Source organism: Poecilia mexicana, unplaced genomic scaffold (assembly GCF_051168715.1).
Source record: "Poecilia mexicana isolate PSO_F unplaced genomic scaffold, ASM5116871v1 scaffold_2, whole genome shotgun sequence".
Taxonomy (NCBI): domain Eukaryota; kingdom Metazoa; phylum Chordata; class Actinopteri; order Cyprinodontiformes; family Poeciliidae; genus Poecilia; species Poecilia mexicana.
Window position 1 is genome coordinate 53380084 of NW_028263371.1, and position 19166 is coordinate 53399249.

Below are 19166 nucleotides of genomic sequence, written 5' to 3' on the forward strand. Positions count from 1 at the left end.
TTTAATAATCACAGTTTCCAGCGGTAAACCGTTAGGTTGTTACCGTTACTCCTCCGGTCAGGAGGCGTCGCTATGGAAACTACGGGCGGTTGTTTAGCTTCGGTGTCCGGGTAAAAAGGTAAGGCTCCCGGTTTGAAAGTGAGAATTTCTTCCCGTTAAACCGAAAAAACTAAATTAACCGCAAGCCATTGTCCCGGTGACGGATTGTACCAGAACTTCACGGCGTTAGTTCAGGTAGAAACTTTGGTCAGTCGGTGGTTCCGGTGTTTGCATGCTAGGCGGCTAACGGATCTGTTTGGTTCGGGTTTGGCTTCTACAGTCCCGCTTGTCTGTTGGGGTTTGGTTCTGTTCGGGCACTGATGTTTGGGTGGTTAAGCAGTTAAGACCATTGTTAATCCGGTTCTGATTCGGACATAACTGTTGGAGCGTCAGCAGTTTACAGATTAAAAACTCAAAGCGATTACAGCCGAATAGAGCCGAACAGAACCGAGAGTCAACACTAGCAGGACAGCAAATAAACAACAAATTTGTATTTTATATAGATTCATTCATGTAAAGTGTTACATATCTGTGAGTTTTTATGTTTTTAGCTTACAACTGATGGAAAGCCTGAAATGCACTCAGAAAATTAGACAATTGCACAACCAGTTAAAAGGGATTGTCCATGAACTTTACAGCATATATACTCAATACTTGCTCAGGGCTCGTTTTGCATAAATTACTGCATTAGTATGCTAAATGGTTGAGGTATTAGAAGCTGAGATGACTCGATGATGTAAAGACAAAATTATTTTAGAGCTCATAAGTTAAAGATTCCTTTACTATTTTAGTCCCCTGTATATCTGCAACTAATGATTGTTTTAGTTTTTGGTTGATGTATCAATTCTGATGATTAACAAAATTAGCATGTTCTGCAGAGTTGAATTTAAGCATTATTATACAATATTAGAAATACATCAGAAGATGCAAAGAAACAGATAATTCAATTCCTTTTTTAAGTAAAAAGTAAAAATTGTATTGCCTAAAATTCAACAACAAAGCATTCCTTTAGTTTATGCTTGATAATTTGTAGCAAATAGAAACTTGTAACATCAACATGTGAAAAGCTCAGCCTTTCTGCATCAGTACAATGTAGAGCTGATCTGAGGATTAGTTTTTGGATTAATCAGTTAATTGGATAGAAAAAGTGCTTATTAGGAGATTTTTTTTTTTTTACATATTTTGAGCCAGGTGAAACTAAAACTATAGCTTATACTTATATATGTGATAATTGGTTGTTGTTGTATAGTACAGTTTTGGTTGAATTACTGCTCTGAGTGTGCAGTTTGTTCAGTAAATTATCTATTTCTGAGTTTGTATTCTACAGTTAACTAAATTAGTTTACCATTATTTGAATAATCAATTCACTGCAATTAATCCAATTAATTGTTTCAGTCCTCTGTAATCAGACTGATAGACTTTAATATGTTGTGTGGCTCTGTTAAAGTTAATACTGAAGTTATAATGTCAATGTCAAATTTATTTATATAGCACTTTAAAACAGGTATAAAACTGCACCAAAGTGCTGTACAAGAACGACAACACAAATGACTAAACAGAGTAAAAACTATACATCAATTAAATGCCAAAGAGTAAAAATGAGTTTTAAGAAGCGATTTAAAATGATCCAGGCTGTAAATAAAACAGGAGCAGCAACAGAAAAAGCTCGATCTCCTTTCCTCTTAAGTCGAGTCTGAGGAACTGTCAGTAATAACTGATTATTTGATCGTAAAGTCCTGGACACAGACCGGAAATTTAAAAGGTCCCGAAGATAAGGGGGGGCTAACCCATTTAAACCCATGGAAACAAAGTTACAGCTGAACACAGAAGATAAACCCTATTCTCTTTCCAAGCATGGAGTCAAAGCTGCTGAATGGCTGGCAGCAGCAGAAGGCGGAGCTGGAGGTGGAGGTGTGTCGACTGCAGGAGGATCTGGCGGAGAGCCGAGCTGAGAAGGAGGAGCTGGAGTCCAGGAGCAAAGCTCTGACGGACAGGGTGAGGGGGCTGATCACCCGGTGGGGCTCAGGTGATCAGCAGGAGATAATCGTTCTCAAAATGTTTCTCTCCCCAGCTTTGTCAGACTCTGAATCCTTCAATGTCCCTGCTTGATGAGGAACAGAGGAGGTGGAAAAAGAAGTTGAAGGAGGGGAGGGAGAGGGAGGCCAGACAGGCGCTGCTGATCCACCGTCTGCAGAACAAGGTGAGGCCATAGGGGGCGCTGTGGAGCAGAAACCGCTCATTCTGCATCTCAAGTCAAACATTCAGTCCCTCCAGGAAGTCATGATGTTGCGATCGCAACTATTAATGCAAATTCAGTCATCATTCGCAAATTTTGCGCTGACTTGCAATTTTCACCAATCATCGCAAATTTACAGCAAATCTGACCAATCACCTGTGGGTGTATGTGTATTCTGACCAATCCCTTTAGCCTCTTTTCAATTTAACTCCATGTTCCACAATCACTCTTGAAAGCCGAACCTGCAACATTTACCTTTTTTCATTATTTTTAGTTTCTACAAAGCCATTTTGAGATGTTCTGTATGTCTATATTTATACAGAGTTTTCCTTCAAACAAACCATGTAAAATGAGTGAGGGTGGTTAATCCATGCCAATATGTTATACTTGGCTTGTGAACAAGAATACTAATGTACTAACTTAGGTTATGGTGCTTGCTAGTTGGGTAATGCTAAGAATAAACCAAATCCTCTTTAATTTTACAGAAGTTGTGCCCACTTTGCTGTACACATATTTAGAAATGATCTTTTATTGTCTCAATAGAAAGAGCAAAGAGTCAGGGAGGAGACATTAGACCAGCGACCAGCTGCTGGTTCTTCTCAGGTAAAGAGGGATAATAAGTTGAAGGAAAAGGAAGATTTGCAACATGTTGTAATTTCAACATGTTGAGGGAAAAATAAAGCTTAAAAAACGTGCAATTTTTTGAAAACGCGCTGTGAAATCTGCAATTTTAGGCCAAAGCAAGCACAAAAAAACATCACAACATCTTGGAGGGACTGAACAGTGGACCTTGACTCCACCCACACTGAATGAAAATGGAGATAATGTTCAAGATTTGTCTGTTTTTCTGTAGGTGATCGAGTACAAGGAGCGGTGTCACCGTCTGGATCAGCATATGCAGGAAAATCACTCCAGGGTTCTGATCTCTGAGGTCAGTCCAGGACCTCAGCGGTACCACAGAACCTCCTGGATGCAGCAGAACTGCAGACGCTCAGATGTCTTTCTGTTTTACAGCGGAGAATCAGAGATGAGCACAGCCAGTCTCTGGAGAGCGCCCTCATCAGTCTGGAGGAGGAACAGCAGAGGTAGGCATTTGTGTGTGTGTGTGTGTGTGTGTGTGTGTGTGTGTGTGTGTGTGTGTGTGTGTGTGTGTGTGTGTGTGTGTGTGTGTGTGTGTGTGTGTGTGTGTGTGTGTGTGTTTCAGGTGGTCGGAGTCAATCACAAAGCTCATGATCTCTTCCCCCCTCAGGTCTGCCAGTCTGGCTGACACCAACGCTCTCCTTCGTCACCAGCTCAGCCAATCAGAGCAGACCAACGGGGAGCTGGCAGAAGACCTCAGGAAGCTGACTGCTGATTGGACGAGAGCCGTGCAGGAAGTGGAGCAGAAAGAGGCCGACTGCCAGAGAGAGAAAGAGGTTTGAGGATTGTTGGATATAAACTCTGATGTTCAAATCAGAACAAATCGAACCAACAGGTTGTGTGTGTGTGTGTGTGTGTTTCTGTGTGTTTAGTGTCGGTGGGGTCACATGAGTCAGCAGCAGGCCCGGCTGCTGTCACTCTGGAAATCTGTACTTGATCTGAGGCGACACTGTCACAAGCTGAGAACAGCTGCTGACAGGTCAGTTCAGTCATGTGACCTCTGACATCATCATGGTTTCACTTCCTACAGTTAAAGCAATTAATTACCGCCACACTCTTCAGTGTGGCGGTAATTAATGCTTGAAAATTCAATGCTTGAATTTTCAATTCAAGCATTAAAAATGCTTGAATTTCAATTAAGTGTTTTCAAGGCTTGGAAGGTTCTTGATATGCAACCTGCTCAGTTTCGTAATAAAGTCCAATTTACCCTTTAATTAAAACCCTACATTTTATTGTAAACATAATTTACAGCTGAAATCATATATTTTCTTAAATTAAAAAAAAAGTCATATCAGACTTTCTTGTTTTAGGTCAGTTAGAACTACCAAAATAATTTTATGTGAGACTTAAAATGTTGTATTTAGTTTACCCTGTCCCTGCTATAGGATGTTATACCATCACAAGACATTTTTATTTACAACATTAAACAATTAAAGATCCAAATCTTTCAGTGTTTTGTAATTCCATTCAGATTTTTAGGGTCATGATTTGATTCTGAAACAATTTTTAATTCAGAAATCAATGTTTCTATTCAAACAGTCTAGAGATTCCATTTAAATGATGTAACTCACAGGAAGAGCAGACACTGTAAACAAGTTAAACATTTAAAACAACTTTATAAAGCTCCATACTGTCTCAAATTCCATCAGTCTCATGCTGACTAAAATCAAATTTTGACCATTTTAAATTGATTCAGAATTAACAGACGAAGATTTACAATTCTCTATAGAATGAATTGTTTTTCTGCACATCTATAAGTTATGTCATATAATAGTGAATTGAAACCAAAGTGTGGTCATGGAAAAGTTTGAAAACTAACCATGAAACTGCTTGGAAAGTGCTTGACTTTTACTGTGGGAGAAGTGTGCGAACCCTGAGGTCAGAGGTCAGTTTGGTGTTTCAGCCTCTTCTTGTGGACGTTTTCCTGCAGGGATCTGTGGCAGCTCAGGGCGGAGTTTTCCAGACTCTCCTCGTCTCTCCTCTGCAGCTGTGACTCCTTCTGCTCCTCACTGAGGCTCAGTGCCCCTCAGATCAAACCCGCCTCCTCTCACCTTCCTCCTCCATCATACTCATCTCCTCCTCTATCCTCCACTCTCATCCACCCCCCTCCGGACGTCTCAGGCTCTCCTCTTTGTTCCCACTCCCCTTTCCCCCTGGGGATATTCACCTTAGTAGAGGAGGAGGAGGATGAGGAGGAGAAGCCACTGGAGTTGAAGCTCCACTGTGAAGTGGAGGTGTTCCAGCTGGAGCAAAGGTAAAAGACATGTTGGGTATGGAGGTTGTGTGAGAGGCTCAGGTCTTTACCTCCCTCCATCTGTGTGTGTTAGGATCGAGGAACTCAGTCGCTCCCTGCAGACGGCAGACAGAGCGAGGGAGGCATCTGAGGCAGAGGTGGAGCGGCTGAGGGAATCAGACAGGACGCTGCATTCGGTCGGTCAGGCTGTCATCAGCATGGTGAGCCTCTCCTCCAATCAGATTCTGTTTCTTCCTGGCCCGTCAGTTCACCTGGACGTTTTGTCTTCAGTTCCGGTCCCTGAGCAGGATCAGCAACCAGACGCCGAGCGTCTCCACGGACGGCGTCCTCAGCCTGGATCCGTCCTCCCTGCTGTCGGTTCTGTCTCAGACTGAGAGCACGCTGCAGTGGAAACACGAGGAGCTGCAGGTTGGTGACTGAAACGGGGTCAAAGCCCAAAACACACCATTTACATTCCACGATTCACACTTCGACCAGTAGACCAAGATAAAGGCCCAGCTAAGTGTGGACAAGGACTCAGTCTGTGTGTGTCTGTGTGTTAGGGGGCGGAGCTAAGTCTGCGGCGGTTCAGCGAGGAGCAAACGTCTCTGCAGCTCCGCCTGAAACAGCTGGAGGAAGAAAAACAGCAGCTGGACATGAAAACTGGGAACACACAGCAAGAACTGAAACACACACTGGACTCTCTGAGCAGGTGACCGAGCTGCTGCCCCCTGCTGGTTGCTTCTGTTTTTGATTTAACTTTGACCAGTCTCATTAGTCGTCACGTAATCTTTCTTTCACTTCCCTCAGTGAAGGAGATTATCGTTTCTGAGATTCTGGATCATCAGTTCCCCAGGATGAACTCAGTTTAATTTATTATCGCCTTTTAGTTTAGGGAGCCGTTTGATCAAATTTGTGTTTCTGTGGCAGGGAGAAGGAGGCATCCACCTCCCTGCGTCTGCAGGTGGAGGAGGTGCAGATGAAAGAGGAGGAGATGAAGAGGGAGATCGACAGACTGAGGAGAGAGAGAGACAGATTGGAGGAAAGAACCCGACAGCTGGAGGCAGAAAGATACAAACGGTAGCAACAGGTTCTACTGAGACATGTGATATTATGATATTCTGTTATTTATTCTGCTTTTAACTGGTTCTGTTATGATGTAATTTTAACAGATATTTTCTTAAAAAATATTACATGTAAAAAAATATTCCCTTTTATTAATTAAGTTTTTCTGTTGCTCTTACTGTTGGAGGAAGTAGGAGCACAATTATTGACCTGCTTTTACTCAGAAGCATATAAGAAAAAAACAAAACAATCCAAAAAAGGTAGGAACTGTGAGCCTGTCTGATGCTAATGTAATGTGATATGGCATAAAAATAAAGTCTCCAGTTTTTTTATAACCAAATCTGATTTTAATTTAAAAAAAATTCTCAACTTGCTTTCTTTTGTAAAAATGAAATTACAAGTCAAAGGAAACATTTTCAAAAAGTGTCTTTTATTTAAATCATTTCTTCTGTGAGTTGAATGACAAAACCTGTCAGAATATTAGCAAGACTTTAATGAGAAAGTTTGGATAATTAACTATTTATTTTCCTCCTCATAAAATTACTACAAACCAGATTCCAACAAAGTTGGGACACTAAACAAATTGTGAATAAAAACTGAATCCAATGATGTGGAGGTGCCAACATCTAATATTTCATTCACAATAGAACAAAAATATGTTGTTTCAACATTTCATGACGTCAACAAATCCCAAAAAAGTTGGACAAGGCCATTTTTACCACTCTGTGGCATCTGCCCTTCTTACAACACTCAGACGTCTGGGGACAGAGAGACCAGTTTCTCAAGTTTACAAATAGGAATGTCAGAGAGACACTGACCCTCTAAGAAGCTCTTTTTATTCCCAATCATGTTGTCAATTGACCTAATTAGTGTTAATTGGTCTTCCAGCTGTTATATGTTCAGTTTCCTTTTTCCAGCCACTTATTGCTACTTGTCCCAACTTTTTGGGGATTTTTAGACACTGTGAAATTTTGAATCAACATATTTTTCCTTTAAAATGTTTCATTTACTCAGATTAAACTTTTGATCTGCCATCTACTGCATTCAGTTTTTATTCACAATTTGTTTAGTGTCCCAACTTTTTTGGAATCCGGTTTGTACTTAATTCTCCTAATATTTCAATTGTATTCTTGTAATATTATGACTTTATTCTCGTAATTAAGAGAATTAGCCTGATCCTTATACTTCGTCGTAGAGTTCATAAATAGAAACTGTAAAACACACTTGTCAAACAAGATGGCCACCCTGAGTTTGCTGACATCACTCTGAACTAGAGACCCAAGGAGTGCATCTGTGAAAACAGTTCCAATCTTCAAAAACTAAAATTTTGGTTTAATTGTTAAAATTGGTTTATGCCCCAACCCTTGTTCTGCTGTCCTTTCGGGTTTTACAGCTGCTCTCTTTGCTGCAGGGTGGAGGCGGAGCTTCTGGAGAATGTCCAGCTGTCAGAGAGAGAAACTCAGCAGCGGATTGAGATCCACAGCCTGAAGGTAGAAACTCTGCTTCCAGTTTTATTACCCAGAGAACTCACATCTGCAGGATAGAAACAAATAGCTGCTGGTCTACCTGCAGGTGATGCTGGAGAGGGAGCAGCTGGACAGGCAGAGAGCAGAAGAAGAAGGTGCTGATGCCAGAGAAGCCCTGCAGAAGGTTTGAATGTCCCTGAGTGTTCAGTGGAAGTCAGCTGTTCATTTTAACCCTGTGTTTACTGGTGGTGCCCTCTCTCTGTCGCCCCCTGCTGGCGCTCTCTGCTCAGTGCAGGGAGTCTGTGCTGCACCTCTCCTCCTCAGAGACGTTGCTGAAACGGGAGGTGCAGGAGACGCGGGACGCCCTGGAGAAAATGTCGGCTCTGAACTCGTCTCTGGCCACAGACAAACGAGATCTGAACATGCAGCTGCTGAAGGTAAAACTCTCTGCTGCCTGGCTCAGAGGCTCCAGGGCAGCTTCCCGTAGCTTCATCACATCTCTCCGGTCATGTTTGTTTCAGCTGGAGACAGAGCTGTCAGACACCCAGTCAAAGCTGCAGACTCTGAGGTCAGAGGTCATCGGTCTGCAGAGAGACATTAAAAGTGTGAGGAGTGAGTGCAGCCTCCTGAGGTGAGTCTCAAGTCCTGGAGAGGAACCTCCACGCTTAGTGTTTTGGTCCGACAAATCAAATCTCTTCAGAGTTCAGTCGGAGACGGACGCTGACGTCATCCATCAGCTGAAGGAGCGACGCTCACACCTGGAGAGAAACTTGGAGGAGAAGGAGAAGGAGCTGGCCTCCCTGGAGGAGGAGAAGAAGACCACAGATCAGCAGCTGGACGAGGTAAACGGGAAACCAGGCTGATGTAGGGCTGGACAGTCATCCATTAAATCAATTTCATTCTATTCTTAGTTTGGTAGATTTAACTTTTGAAATATTGGGATTTTTTTCACCAATTCACTCCTTGGGTTTCCATAGTTCAGAGTGATTTCATCTTGTTTGACATGCATATTTTACACTTCTATTTATTTTGAGTTTGAACTAAGGTCAACTCTACAACACAATATTAGTTTCAGGCTAAGATTGTTTTAATCACAAGAATTAAATTGTAATATTTGGAGAAAAAAAGTAGTAATCTTATGAGAATTATGACAGAAAAAATAAAGGAAGAATGTTGAGCATCTTTTGCCATTATACTTAAAAATACTTAACACTTTATAACAACTGATTATCATTAGGAAGATTTTGAAACAACCTTGTATGTTTTTATAAGACAGAACCACACAGGTTGAGGTGGTCGCAATGTTAACTTTTTTTCTTATTAAAACAGCTTTTTTTCAGGTAAAACTGTGTCTTTATTTGCTAGTAAAATTATTACATTTTTGTAATTAAACTAAAATCCTCTCATCCTGGCCCTAATATGCTGTCAGGCAACTCGAAACATCTTTTAAAACAACATCCACTTTCTGAAAATATTTTCGCGTATTTGTATTTTTTTTTTTTCAGAAGAGAAAGTGAGAAAAATAAATATCGATTAAAATGAGAAAATTGAATCAGATTTTATTTTTAAGCCATGTCTCAAAGCCCCACGCTGATGTGACTCATGTTGACCTGCATCGTGTTTGACGGCTCCTCTGTGCTCCTCAGTTATCCTCCCAGCACACCCTGGTACGTAAGGTGCTAAAGGAGCTGCAGGAACAGCTGTGGAAAACCGAGGAGCAGCTGAATCAGACGGAGAGACAGAAGGAGGAGCTGCTGAGAGAAAGCAAGAAGCTGCAGGAGGAACAGGAAGTTCAGAGGAGATACAAGGAGCAGCTGGAAGAGGAGTTACAGGAGCTGAGGTAGTGAACACACCTGACGTCAGCCTCCTCCTCCTCCTCCTCCTCTTCCTAACAGGAGTGTCTGACCACAGCTCCTCTGCTCCTCCTGCAGGTCCGTGTCGGTGAACCTCCACCTGAAGCTCCGCCTGCAGCAGCAGCAGCTCTCCCAGTCTGAGGTGGACAGATGTCAGCAGAACACACACATCTGTACGCTGCAGCAGGCCAAAGCCATCTTACAGGGTCAGTCAGAGAGAGCACTGCTGTCGCTGGTTCATCACATGGGTCAGAGGTCACAGGTCAAAGGTCTAATCAACGGCCAGGAACAAAAACTGAAACTGGATAAAAAAAGCAGTTAAAGGTCTTCAACATTGGGGCCAGCTGTGCAGGTTGTTAGGAACTTCATGGCATTTTGCTGACTAAGGTCACGACCCCAACGTTGAAGACTTCTGGAATAAAGAATCTGTTTCGAATCAATCTGCTGAAAATCAAAAGTACGGAATCTGTTCAAGTGAGAGAGAAAGAAATTGAAACTCCACCTGGAGATTTATTTAGAAAGTTTCAGAGAGGAAAACAGAAGTCTGGTTGTGATTTAATGTTTCTGTCTGTCTGAAGGTGAGATCGAGTGTCTGAGAGGAGAACTGCAGCGAGAGACGGCAAGAAGAGAAGATGAGAGGGAGAAAAGGGAACGAATGTTGGAGGAAAAGAGAGAGTTGAATGTAGAAATGGAGAGGCTGACGGAGGAGGTGAAGGAGCTGCAGACCAGGTGGACGGAGGAAGACGCCAAGAGGAAGGAGGAAGAGGAGTCGTGGCAGAAAGATAGAGAAGTTCTGAACAAAGAGCTCGGCATGAGAGATGGAGAGGTGGAGGCCCTGAGGAGGCGCGCCGAGGGACTGATGAAGGAGGTGGAGGAGAGGCAGAGAGAGGTGGAGAAACTGAGGGAGGAGGTGGCAGAGGGAGAGACTGAGATCAGCTTCACGATGGAGAGACTGCAGAGAGTCGAGGTAGAGAAGGACAAACTGGAGGAGCAAGCGAAGAGGAAAGAGGTCAGTCTAGAAGAGGAGGAGGTGAAGAGGAGAGAGGAGGAGAACCAGAGGGATTTAGAGACGGAGGCTCTGTGCGAACGGATCGAGAAGCTGGAAACAGAAAAGAAAACGATGGAGGAAGAGCTCTGTCAGCTGAGGAGTGAGGAGGAGGAGAGGCAGAGAGAGAGAGCTGTGGCGGATGAGGAAATCAGCAGGCTGAGAAAAGAAATCTCCTTTTTACACGGGGAGGAGAGGAGACGGAGGGAGAAACAGCAGGAGGAGAAGGAGGAGCTGGAGGAGCAGCTGAAAGAGAAAGTAGGGGAGGTGGAGCTCCTGAAGGTGAGGCTGAATGTGGCTCAGGAGGAGTATGAAGAGATGAAGGAGGAGGTGGAGAAGAGGGAGCGCGGCCTGGAGCGACAGATCAGTGCCGTCAGGGACCGAGAGGAGGAGGTGGAGGAGTTGAAGGAGAGCCTGAGGCTGACTGAGGAGCAGAAGGAAGAAGAAGAACGGGAGCGGCAGGCAGTCTGCCACAAACTGAAGCAGAAGGAGGCGCAGGAGGAGCAACTGGAGGCTCTGCTGACAGAGACTCAGGCGCTCCTCGAAAAGGAGAAACAAGAAAGAGGAGAAAAAGAGAAAACGATAACCTTCCTAGGCAAGGAGCTGCAGGAGGCTCAGGCTGAGAGAGAGGGAGCAAATAAGAGGGTCAGAGAGAAGGAGGAGGTCTGTGAGCAGCTGCAGGAGGAGGTCAGGATGTGGGAGCAGACATTAGAGCACCGTGATAAGGAGGTGAAAAAGCTCCAGAAAATCAATAATGAGCTACAAGAGGCAGTGCAGAAGCTGACAGGAGTGTTAGAGGAGAGAGAGGAGGAGTGGAAGGAGAAGGGAAATGCGAGGGTGAAAGAGGAGAAAAAGCTCAACAAGGTCATGAAAGAGCAACAAGAGGAAGTGCAACAGCTAAAGGCTGCACTGGAGGAGAAGGAGGAGGAGGTGAGGGAGTGGAAGGAGAAGGCAGAGCTGAGTGGGAAGGAGGAGAAAAAACTCAACAAGATAGTTAAGGAGAGAGCAGAGGAGGTGAAGCAGCTGAGGGCCACACAGGAGGAGGTGGAGGTGCTGAAGGAGAGCCTGAGGCAGACTGAGAAGGAGAAGGAGGAAGGAGAACGGGAGCGGCAGGCGGTCTGTCACAAACTGAAAGAGAAAGAGGTGCAGGAGGAGCAGTTGGGGGCTCTACTGATAGAAACTCAGGCACTCCTCGAGAAGGAGAAAGGAGAAAAAGAGAAAATGATCTCCTCCCACAGCAAGGAGCTGAAGGAGGCTCAGGCCAATAAAGAGGGAGCAAATAAGAAGGTCAGAGAGAAGGAGGAGGTCTGCGAGAGGCTGCAGGAGGAGCTGAGGAGGTGGCAGCAGACAACAGAGCACAGTGATAAGGAGGTGAAAAAGCTGCAGAAGATCAATAAGGAGCTACAAGAGGTGGTGCAGGAGCTGACGGTCACGCTAGAGGAGAGAGAGGAGGAGTGGAAGGAGAAGGCAGAGGCGAGCTCCAAGGATGAGAGAAAGCTCTACAGGGTCATCAAGGAGCGACAAGAGGAGGTGCAGCAGATGAAGGCAGCGCTGGAGGAGAAGGAGGAGGAGGTGAGGGAGTGGAAGGAGAAGGCAGACATGAGTTTAAAGGAGCAGAAAAAACTCAACAAAGTTGTTAAAGATAGAGTAGAGGAGGTGAAGCAGCTGAGGGCAACACTGGAGGAGAGGGAGGAGGAGGTGAGAGAGGGGGAGAGGTGCAGAAGGATTGAGGAGGAGAAGAGCAGGAGGAATGAGGAGAAGGTGAAGGAGGTGGTGCAGCAACTGGAGAAAGAGAAGGAGGTGCTGAACACAGTGAGGGAGGAGAGGAGGAGGTTAGAGGACAGACTGGAAGCAAAGGAGAAGGAGGTAAAGGAGCAAGAAGGGAAGCTAAAAGAAATGGAGGAACAGAGTAATGTTCTAAGAATGAAAGAGGAGGAACTGAGGGAGGTGAAAGAGGAGCAAAAGGAGCAACTGTTAGCTGAGAAAGAGCTTCATCTGGAGGCAGAGAGGAGGAGATCCAGACTGATAGAGCTGGAGGAGGAGAAGGCAGGACTGCTGGTGGAGCTACAGAGTAAGGAGATGGAGGTGACAGGTCTTACAGAGGAGGTGCAGAGGAAGACAGAGGAGCTATCTGAGCTCAGAGAGGAGGTCCAAAGAAAGCAAATAGAGAAGGAGGAGGAGCTGAGATCAAGAGAGGAGGAGTGGAGGTCAAAGGAGCAGATGAGTATCATGAAGGCACAGGAGGAGGAGAGACACATGGAGAAGCTCCAAGAGGAGCTGATTAAGAGTAAAAGGGAGGTGTCTAAACTGAGAGAAGATCTGTATAAGGAGGAAAGAGAAAAGGAGGAGAAGCAGGAGCAGCTGAGGAGCTTTGAAAAGGATATGGCCGCTCTCAGAGAGGAGATGCAGAGGGAGAGGAGACGAGAAAAGGAGGAGAGGAGACTGATGGAGGAGATTGATAAGAATTTCAGAGAGGAGATTCAAAGAAAGCAAAAAGAGCAGGAGGCGGCCCATGAAGCAGCGCGGGAGGAGCTTAGAAGGAGGGAGGAGGAGTGGATGTCAAAGGAGCTGGTGATCAATCAAATGGTGCAGGCGGAGAGGAGGCAGATGGAGGAGGTACTGGAGGAGCTGATAAGTAGCAAAAGGGAGGTGTCTGCACTAAGAGACGAGATGAATAAGGAGCAAAGAGAAAATCAGGAGAAATTGAGGACGTTTGAGGAGGAGGTGACAATTCTCAGAGAGGAGGTGATTAGAGAGCAGAAGGAAAAGGAGGAGAAGCAGGAGAAGCTCCGAATATTTGAGAAGGAGGTGTCTGAACTCAAAGAGGAGCTGGTGAAGGAACTCCAGGAGGGGGAGAAAATCCGAGATGAACTGATGAAGAGGAAGGAGGAGGTGGAGGAAGAGGTTAGGACAACCAAGGATGCATTAAAACTGCTCACTGAGGAGGTGAAAAAAGAGAAGGAGCAGATGAAGGAGAAGTTAACACGGACAGAGATGGAGGTGGGGACTGTAAAGGAGGCCCACAGGAGGAGTGAAGAGGAGGTGTCACTGCTCAAAGAGGAGCTCCAGAAGGAGCAGCAGGAGAAGCTGGAGATGCAAGAGAAGCTGAAGAAAAGTAGAGAAGACGTCTCGGATCTTAAAGAGGAAGCAAAGAAGGAGCGCCAGGGGAGGGAGGAGGCGCAGGAGGAATTGAGAGGTGTTCAGCAGAACGTGGAGGTGAAGGAGGAGAGCCTGAGCTCCCTGCGGAGTCAGGTACACAAACAACCCAGGGAGGAGCAGGAGATGCTGAGGAGGTGAAATCCATTCAGGGTTTCTAGCTAAGTCTGGTGGTCGGGGTGCTGGGCGGTCCGCCATGTTTTTAAGTTAAAAAAATGATAAAAGGAAATTTTAAAATATGACGAGATAACTACAGTAGAGTTACTGAAAAACATTATAATGCGCAACATACAACTTAGTCTTAACAAAGGCAAACACAAAAATTCAATTTAAATAAATATTTTTTTTCCCCTAAAGTTAAATCACAATTAAATAATCAGCAAGTGGATCTTTAACGGAACATCAATCAACTCCACAGTATTTACCTTTAGGTCCCAAAATGGTTCACCTTATAAAACTACGACGCGTCAAAAACTATTGAACGCATCACAATTTTCCATCTATCCATCCATTGTCTAACACCCTTGTCCCTTAGTGAGGTCAGGAGGTGCTGGTGCCTCTCCAGCTAACGTTCCGGGCGAGAGGCGGGGTCACCCTGGACAGGTCGCCAGTCTGTTGCAGGGCAGACACACAGGACAAACAACCATGAACACACACACACTCACACCTAGGGACAATTTAGAGAAACCATTTAACCTGACAGTCATGTTTTTGGACTGTGGGAGGAAGCCGGAGTACCCGGAAAGAACCCACCATGCACAGGGAGAACATGCAAACTCCATGCAGAAAGATCCAGGACCTACTTGCTGCAAGGCAACAGCTCTACCAACTGTGCAGCCCATTTTCAAACATGCCTCCATGTCCCAGATTCCACCAAATCTGCAGTGAAAGTGTTAGTGGTGGTGATTTTCTTAACAGGAAGAAGGGCTTTAAATCATGTTCTGCTCAAGGCACTGTACAACACCGGACCAGCTTTGGTCACATTTAAACAAGTAACAAAAAATCTAAAATGGGTAATGATAAATATTTATATGCTTAACAAAATTTTCTTAGGATAAAATATTCACTGTATTTTTTGTATGAAGTATTTTCTTTTTTTTAGTAATATATGCTGCTGCATGCAGTATTTTGATTTACTGGTTGAGATTGGTTGTTATTTATCCAAACCAATGCAGTATTTACAAAAAACACTCTGAATGAAAAAGGCCTGTTGATGTAAATGATGTGGTTCATTTACATCACCTTTATGAAGTTGCAGTGCAGACACAGACCCAAGCACTTATTGAGCGAGCATGTGAAACATAAATGCACACAGCACACATCATTCTTCATTCACAAAGATACATGCGCTCATATTCTCACTGAACACTTGACACAAACCTTTAAAAACACAACTATGTTCACAATTTGTGTTGAGCTTTTGTACTTGATACTTACCTTGACGGTAGAGGTGAACCTGCTCTGCAAGATCACCTTTCAAATCACACAGTTTGAGTGAAAGGCGGCCACCTGGGACAGGTGCACAGCCCCGGCTTCTGCTATTTTCAATGTATCAACAAACCCATCTTTGTCACCACTGTTACTGGTGTATTAAAAAAAAAAACTATTTAAAATGAATCAACAAGCAACGTTAAGCCTGGTGGGAGCCAAGCCAAGCCAGGCGGCCTGCCAGGCTTGTGATACTCTGGTTTCTGTTTCAGATGTGGAATCTGAGCCTGAGCCAGGGACAAGCTCAGAAGGAGTTGAAGGAGAAGGAGGAGCAGAACCAGGAGCTGAAGGATGGGCTTAGGGTGGCCCTGAAGGAGATGTCCCAGCTGGAGGTTCTCCTGAAGGTACAGTGACTCCTGCTGGACAGGGTGACAGTCTAAGGTCATCGTGTTTGACCTGTCTGTGAATCCTTAAAAAGTCTCACATTTATTTACCTAAAATGAAGACCTTTAAATGGATTAAGTTCATTTTTGAAAAGTAAGTTAGCCTTATTATTTTAATCACGTCTTAAATTATGTCTTAACACAAATATTTAAATAGATAGTCTATGTATTTTTTACATAGCTAACTAGCTAGCTTTTTCCATCTTTTTCAGTGCAAATTTATTGACAAAGTTCATACATTTCTATAGAGGTACAAGTCTTAAATTTCATTCACAATGGTCTTAAAAAATCTTAAATTTGAGTTTGTGAAACCTGCAGAAACCCTGTTTATCTCTTTGACTCCTCGCGTAGGAGAGCCACACTGAGGGGGAACGTCTGAAGACCGCCCTGATGGAGATGAAGAAGGAGATGGACAGAATCAGAGAGGAGAGTCAGAAGGTGGCCATTGAGGAGCTGGATAAGCAAGGAGAGCTGGAGGAGCTGCGAGCCAAAGTTAAGAGCCTGAAGAGGAGAAAAAGTGAGATGTTAGAGGAGCTGGACAACGCAGAGAAGAGGAGGAAGGAGGCTGAGAAGAAGTGGAAGAGTCGAGTGGAAGAGGTGGAGAAAGAGCAGATGGTGAAGCTGAACGCTCTCAATACAGAAGTCCAGATACTGCGGAGGAAACAGGAGGAGGTGGAGACAGAGTGGAGGTCCAGGGTGGAAAAGAAGGAGATGGAGGTAGAGAAAGCAAGAATGGAGGTGCAAGAGAGCCAAACCGAGCTAAACAAGTGCAAAGCCTTGACAGAGGAGCAGAAGAATCAGCTCTACATACTGACTCAGAGCAACAAGCAGCTGGAGGCAGACAGGGACCGGGTCCGAATGGCCCTGGAGCGGACAGAGTCAGCCATGATTGGCTACAGGGAGAGAGTGCACCAACAGGAGCAGAACCCCGGGGCGGTTCCTCAGTCAGAGGAGGTCAGTGCAGCGTGTGATTGGTTGGGTTAAGGGCAGGTGACCTCTGTCGTTACACGCTTACACCTGGCTGTCCTGATTGACCTTGAGAGAAATGTGTGTCCTCAGAGTGACAGACTGCTGATCCTGCAGCACCAGGTGGCTGAACTGGAGCTGAACCAAAAACGGATGGACAAGAAGAATTCCCGTCTGGAAAGCCTGAAAGACAAGCTGAAGAAAGACAGAAGTGTTCTCAAAGACACGTTGAAACAGGTGCCCACCCTCATCTCCACCATTAGCACTTTAACCCTGGGCTCTTAATGGAGCTCTTGGTTTTCCATTCTAGGAATGTAAACTGAAATTGAGGCACAAGGGTGCATTTATTCTGGAGTTAATTTAATACATACAGGCTTCAGTTCATATATAAACCCACTCTAATATTTTTTAAAATGTCTTTTAGTAAGTTTAATTTCAACATCACAATATTTCCTTTTTTTGTTTATTTTTTGGAGACATTAATAACTGGTGTTGAAATTGTCACCCCCTCCAGGCCTAAAGTTACAGATTTTACTGGACCTTTTTTAAAAAGTTGCAGTCAGTGATGAGTGAATTTTCATTAATAGTTGCGATTGCAACTTCCTGAAGGGACTGACTGGTGAGCAGCTCACAGCAGGCTGGAATGTTGTTCCTGTAGCTCCTGACCAGTTTCCTGTCGTTTGAGGGCGGCGGTTCATGTCTGTGATGAGTGGATGGAAACTTCCAACCACAGTTCACAAACACAGATACTAAAAGTCCTGCTTTGATGTGTTTTGTGGTTTTTGTAAATTTGTGGGCCTTTTGTCTGTCAGGTGGAGGAGGAACGATCGAGGCTCCAGCAGCAGCTTTCACTCAGCTCCAGGACTCAGGCGAGACAGGTGAGTCTGTGTGACGAGGCTTCTCAGGTAAGCAGCTGCGACTCCGTGTGATTAACAGGTGTGTGTGTGGTGGTGTGTGTTCAGTCATCTGAGAACACCGCTGACGTGGACCGCACCGTGAGGGAGCTGGAGGACCAGGTGAGATCACCACAGAAGAAGAGTTTTAATGTTTTGATTGGTCAGGTGGATGCTGATGATGTCATCATGTCTGCACATTCAAGGTGAATCGTCTCCGCATCTCGCTGGCGGTGGAGCAGGAGCAGAAGGCGGAGTTTATTGAGCAGTCGTCCAGAAACAGCGAATGGCTGCTCTCGATGAGGCAGGACCTGAACAATTCGCTGGACGCCGTCTCACGCCGTCCAATCCCAGCAGTCCTGGAGTCTGAGACGCAGCGATTGGACCGCAGCTTGAGGGAGGAGGACCTTAGGTTGTCTCTGAGCCAATCATAGCACACGACCAAAAAGACTTCATATCTGAGCAGCTTAGATTTCTGATTGGACAGATTCTGCCTACAGTGAGTCGTTATTTAACGTTGACCAATCAGACGAGACCAAACATTACAGCTAACGAACTCTCACCTGAATACTTGTTGGGGTTTTTTTTGTTTGTTTATTTTAAATGTTATTTATTTTTTTGTAAGCAGCTCAATAAACCAAAGGTTTTATAAGTGAGGATGTTTGTGGTTTTCATTTTTTTTGTGTTAGTAAATGAATCCATCAAATTCAGGTTTGAACTCAAACTTTCAGCTCATTCAGGAAGTGTGCAGACATCACCACCAAACTGGGTCCAGTTCTCATCCCAGTTCTCAACTGGTTTAGTTTCCCTCAGTAGACAATGGTTCCTCTGATTCTGGTCCATTCTTGTTGACCACTGACGGGTCGTTCAGCACCGAACCGACTCAATGTTCTGATTCAGTTACTCGTACTCAAAAAAAAAAAAATGCTAAGTTCAGGATCCCATCATCATGTTTGTTCAACTTTAATTAAATTTTTTCAGCTGTCCTAAAACCCCAAACCAATATTTTGCTTTTCCGAAATTATATCAACAGTTTTATCCACATCTTTAACCTACATGTGGTAATTTATAATATTTTGACCTAATAGTGGGTTTCTTATTTGTTTATCTTTTGTAAAGCTTTAAAATGTGTTTTATCAGCTGAATGTGACCATGGATGACTGAACGATCTCAAACTGCAGCTTCCTCTGCAGCACAGACCCAAACGTTTGATACAAACCTGTTTTTTGTCTGCAGCTGGAAACATCTGTCCCAGTCCCAACAACACAGAACATTTTTGTTTTGTTTCCAGTTTCCTGCATCGTGAATCATCCGAGTGAAAAGAGAAGCTCCACCTGAGACCAGAGCCTAACCTCCTGCCAGCAGCTGCAGCTGGTTCATGTCTGCTGGTGTTAGACACAGAGTCCTACGGAAGAGCATTGGAGCCTAAAAACAAAAAGAATTCTGGCTTTTTATCTCAGAATTCTGATTTTAAAAGGCCATTCTTAGGTGTACGGCAATTATTACCACATGAAAATGATCACGTAATGATCTTTCTATTTTATATATTTTGTGAACCTGCACTTTGTCGCCCGTGAAATCCAGTCCCAATTTTTTTTGGGAAGATTTACTAGATTTTGTCTGTAAACAATTTAAATAAATTTGAGACTGAAATTAAAATCAGAATGGATCAGAATTCTACATCATTGTAGTATGCCTATTATA

The 19166-nt window shown here is 44.3% G+C and overlaps 1 protein-coding gene across 1 annotated transcript; it reads left to right on the forward strand.

Annotated features, from left to right (window-relative positions):
• Positions 1–106: 106 nt before the first annotated feature.
• On the forward strand, positions 107–18119 carry LOC106916102 (uncharacterized). The gene is made up of 26 exons (XM_014984144.2): positions 107–234; positions 1893–2034; positions 2111–2239; positions 3129–3206; positions 3290–3360; positions 3525–3690; positions 3787–3893; positions 4845–5168; positions 5242–5368; positions 5439–5576; positions 5711–5859; positions 6078–6227; positions 7624–7702; positions 7785–7862; positions 7969–8115; positions 8200–8309; positions 8379–8520; positions 9325–9518; positions 9610–9737; positions 10110–13828; positions 15433–15564; positions 15955–16557; positions 16663–16806; positions 17382–17447; positions 17532–17585; positions 17669–18119. The coding sequence occupies exons 2-26, from the start codon at positions 1894–1896 to the stop codon at positions 17894–17896; spliced, it is 7404 nt and encodes a 2467-aa protein (XP_014839630.2). The 5' UTR covers positions 107–234; position 1893; the 3' UTR covers positions 17897–18119.
• Positions 18120–19166: the final 1047 nt, after the last annotated feature.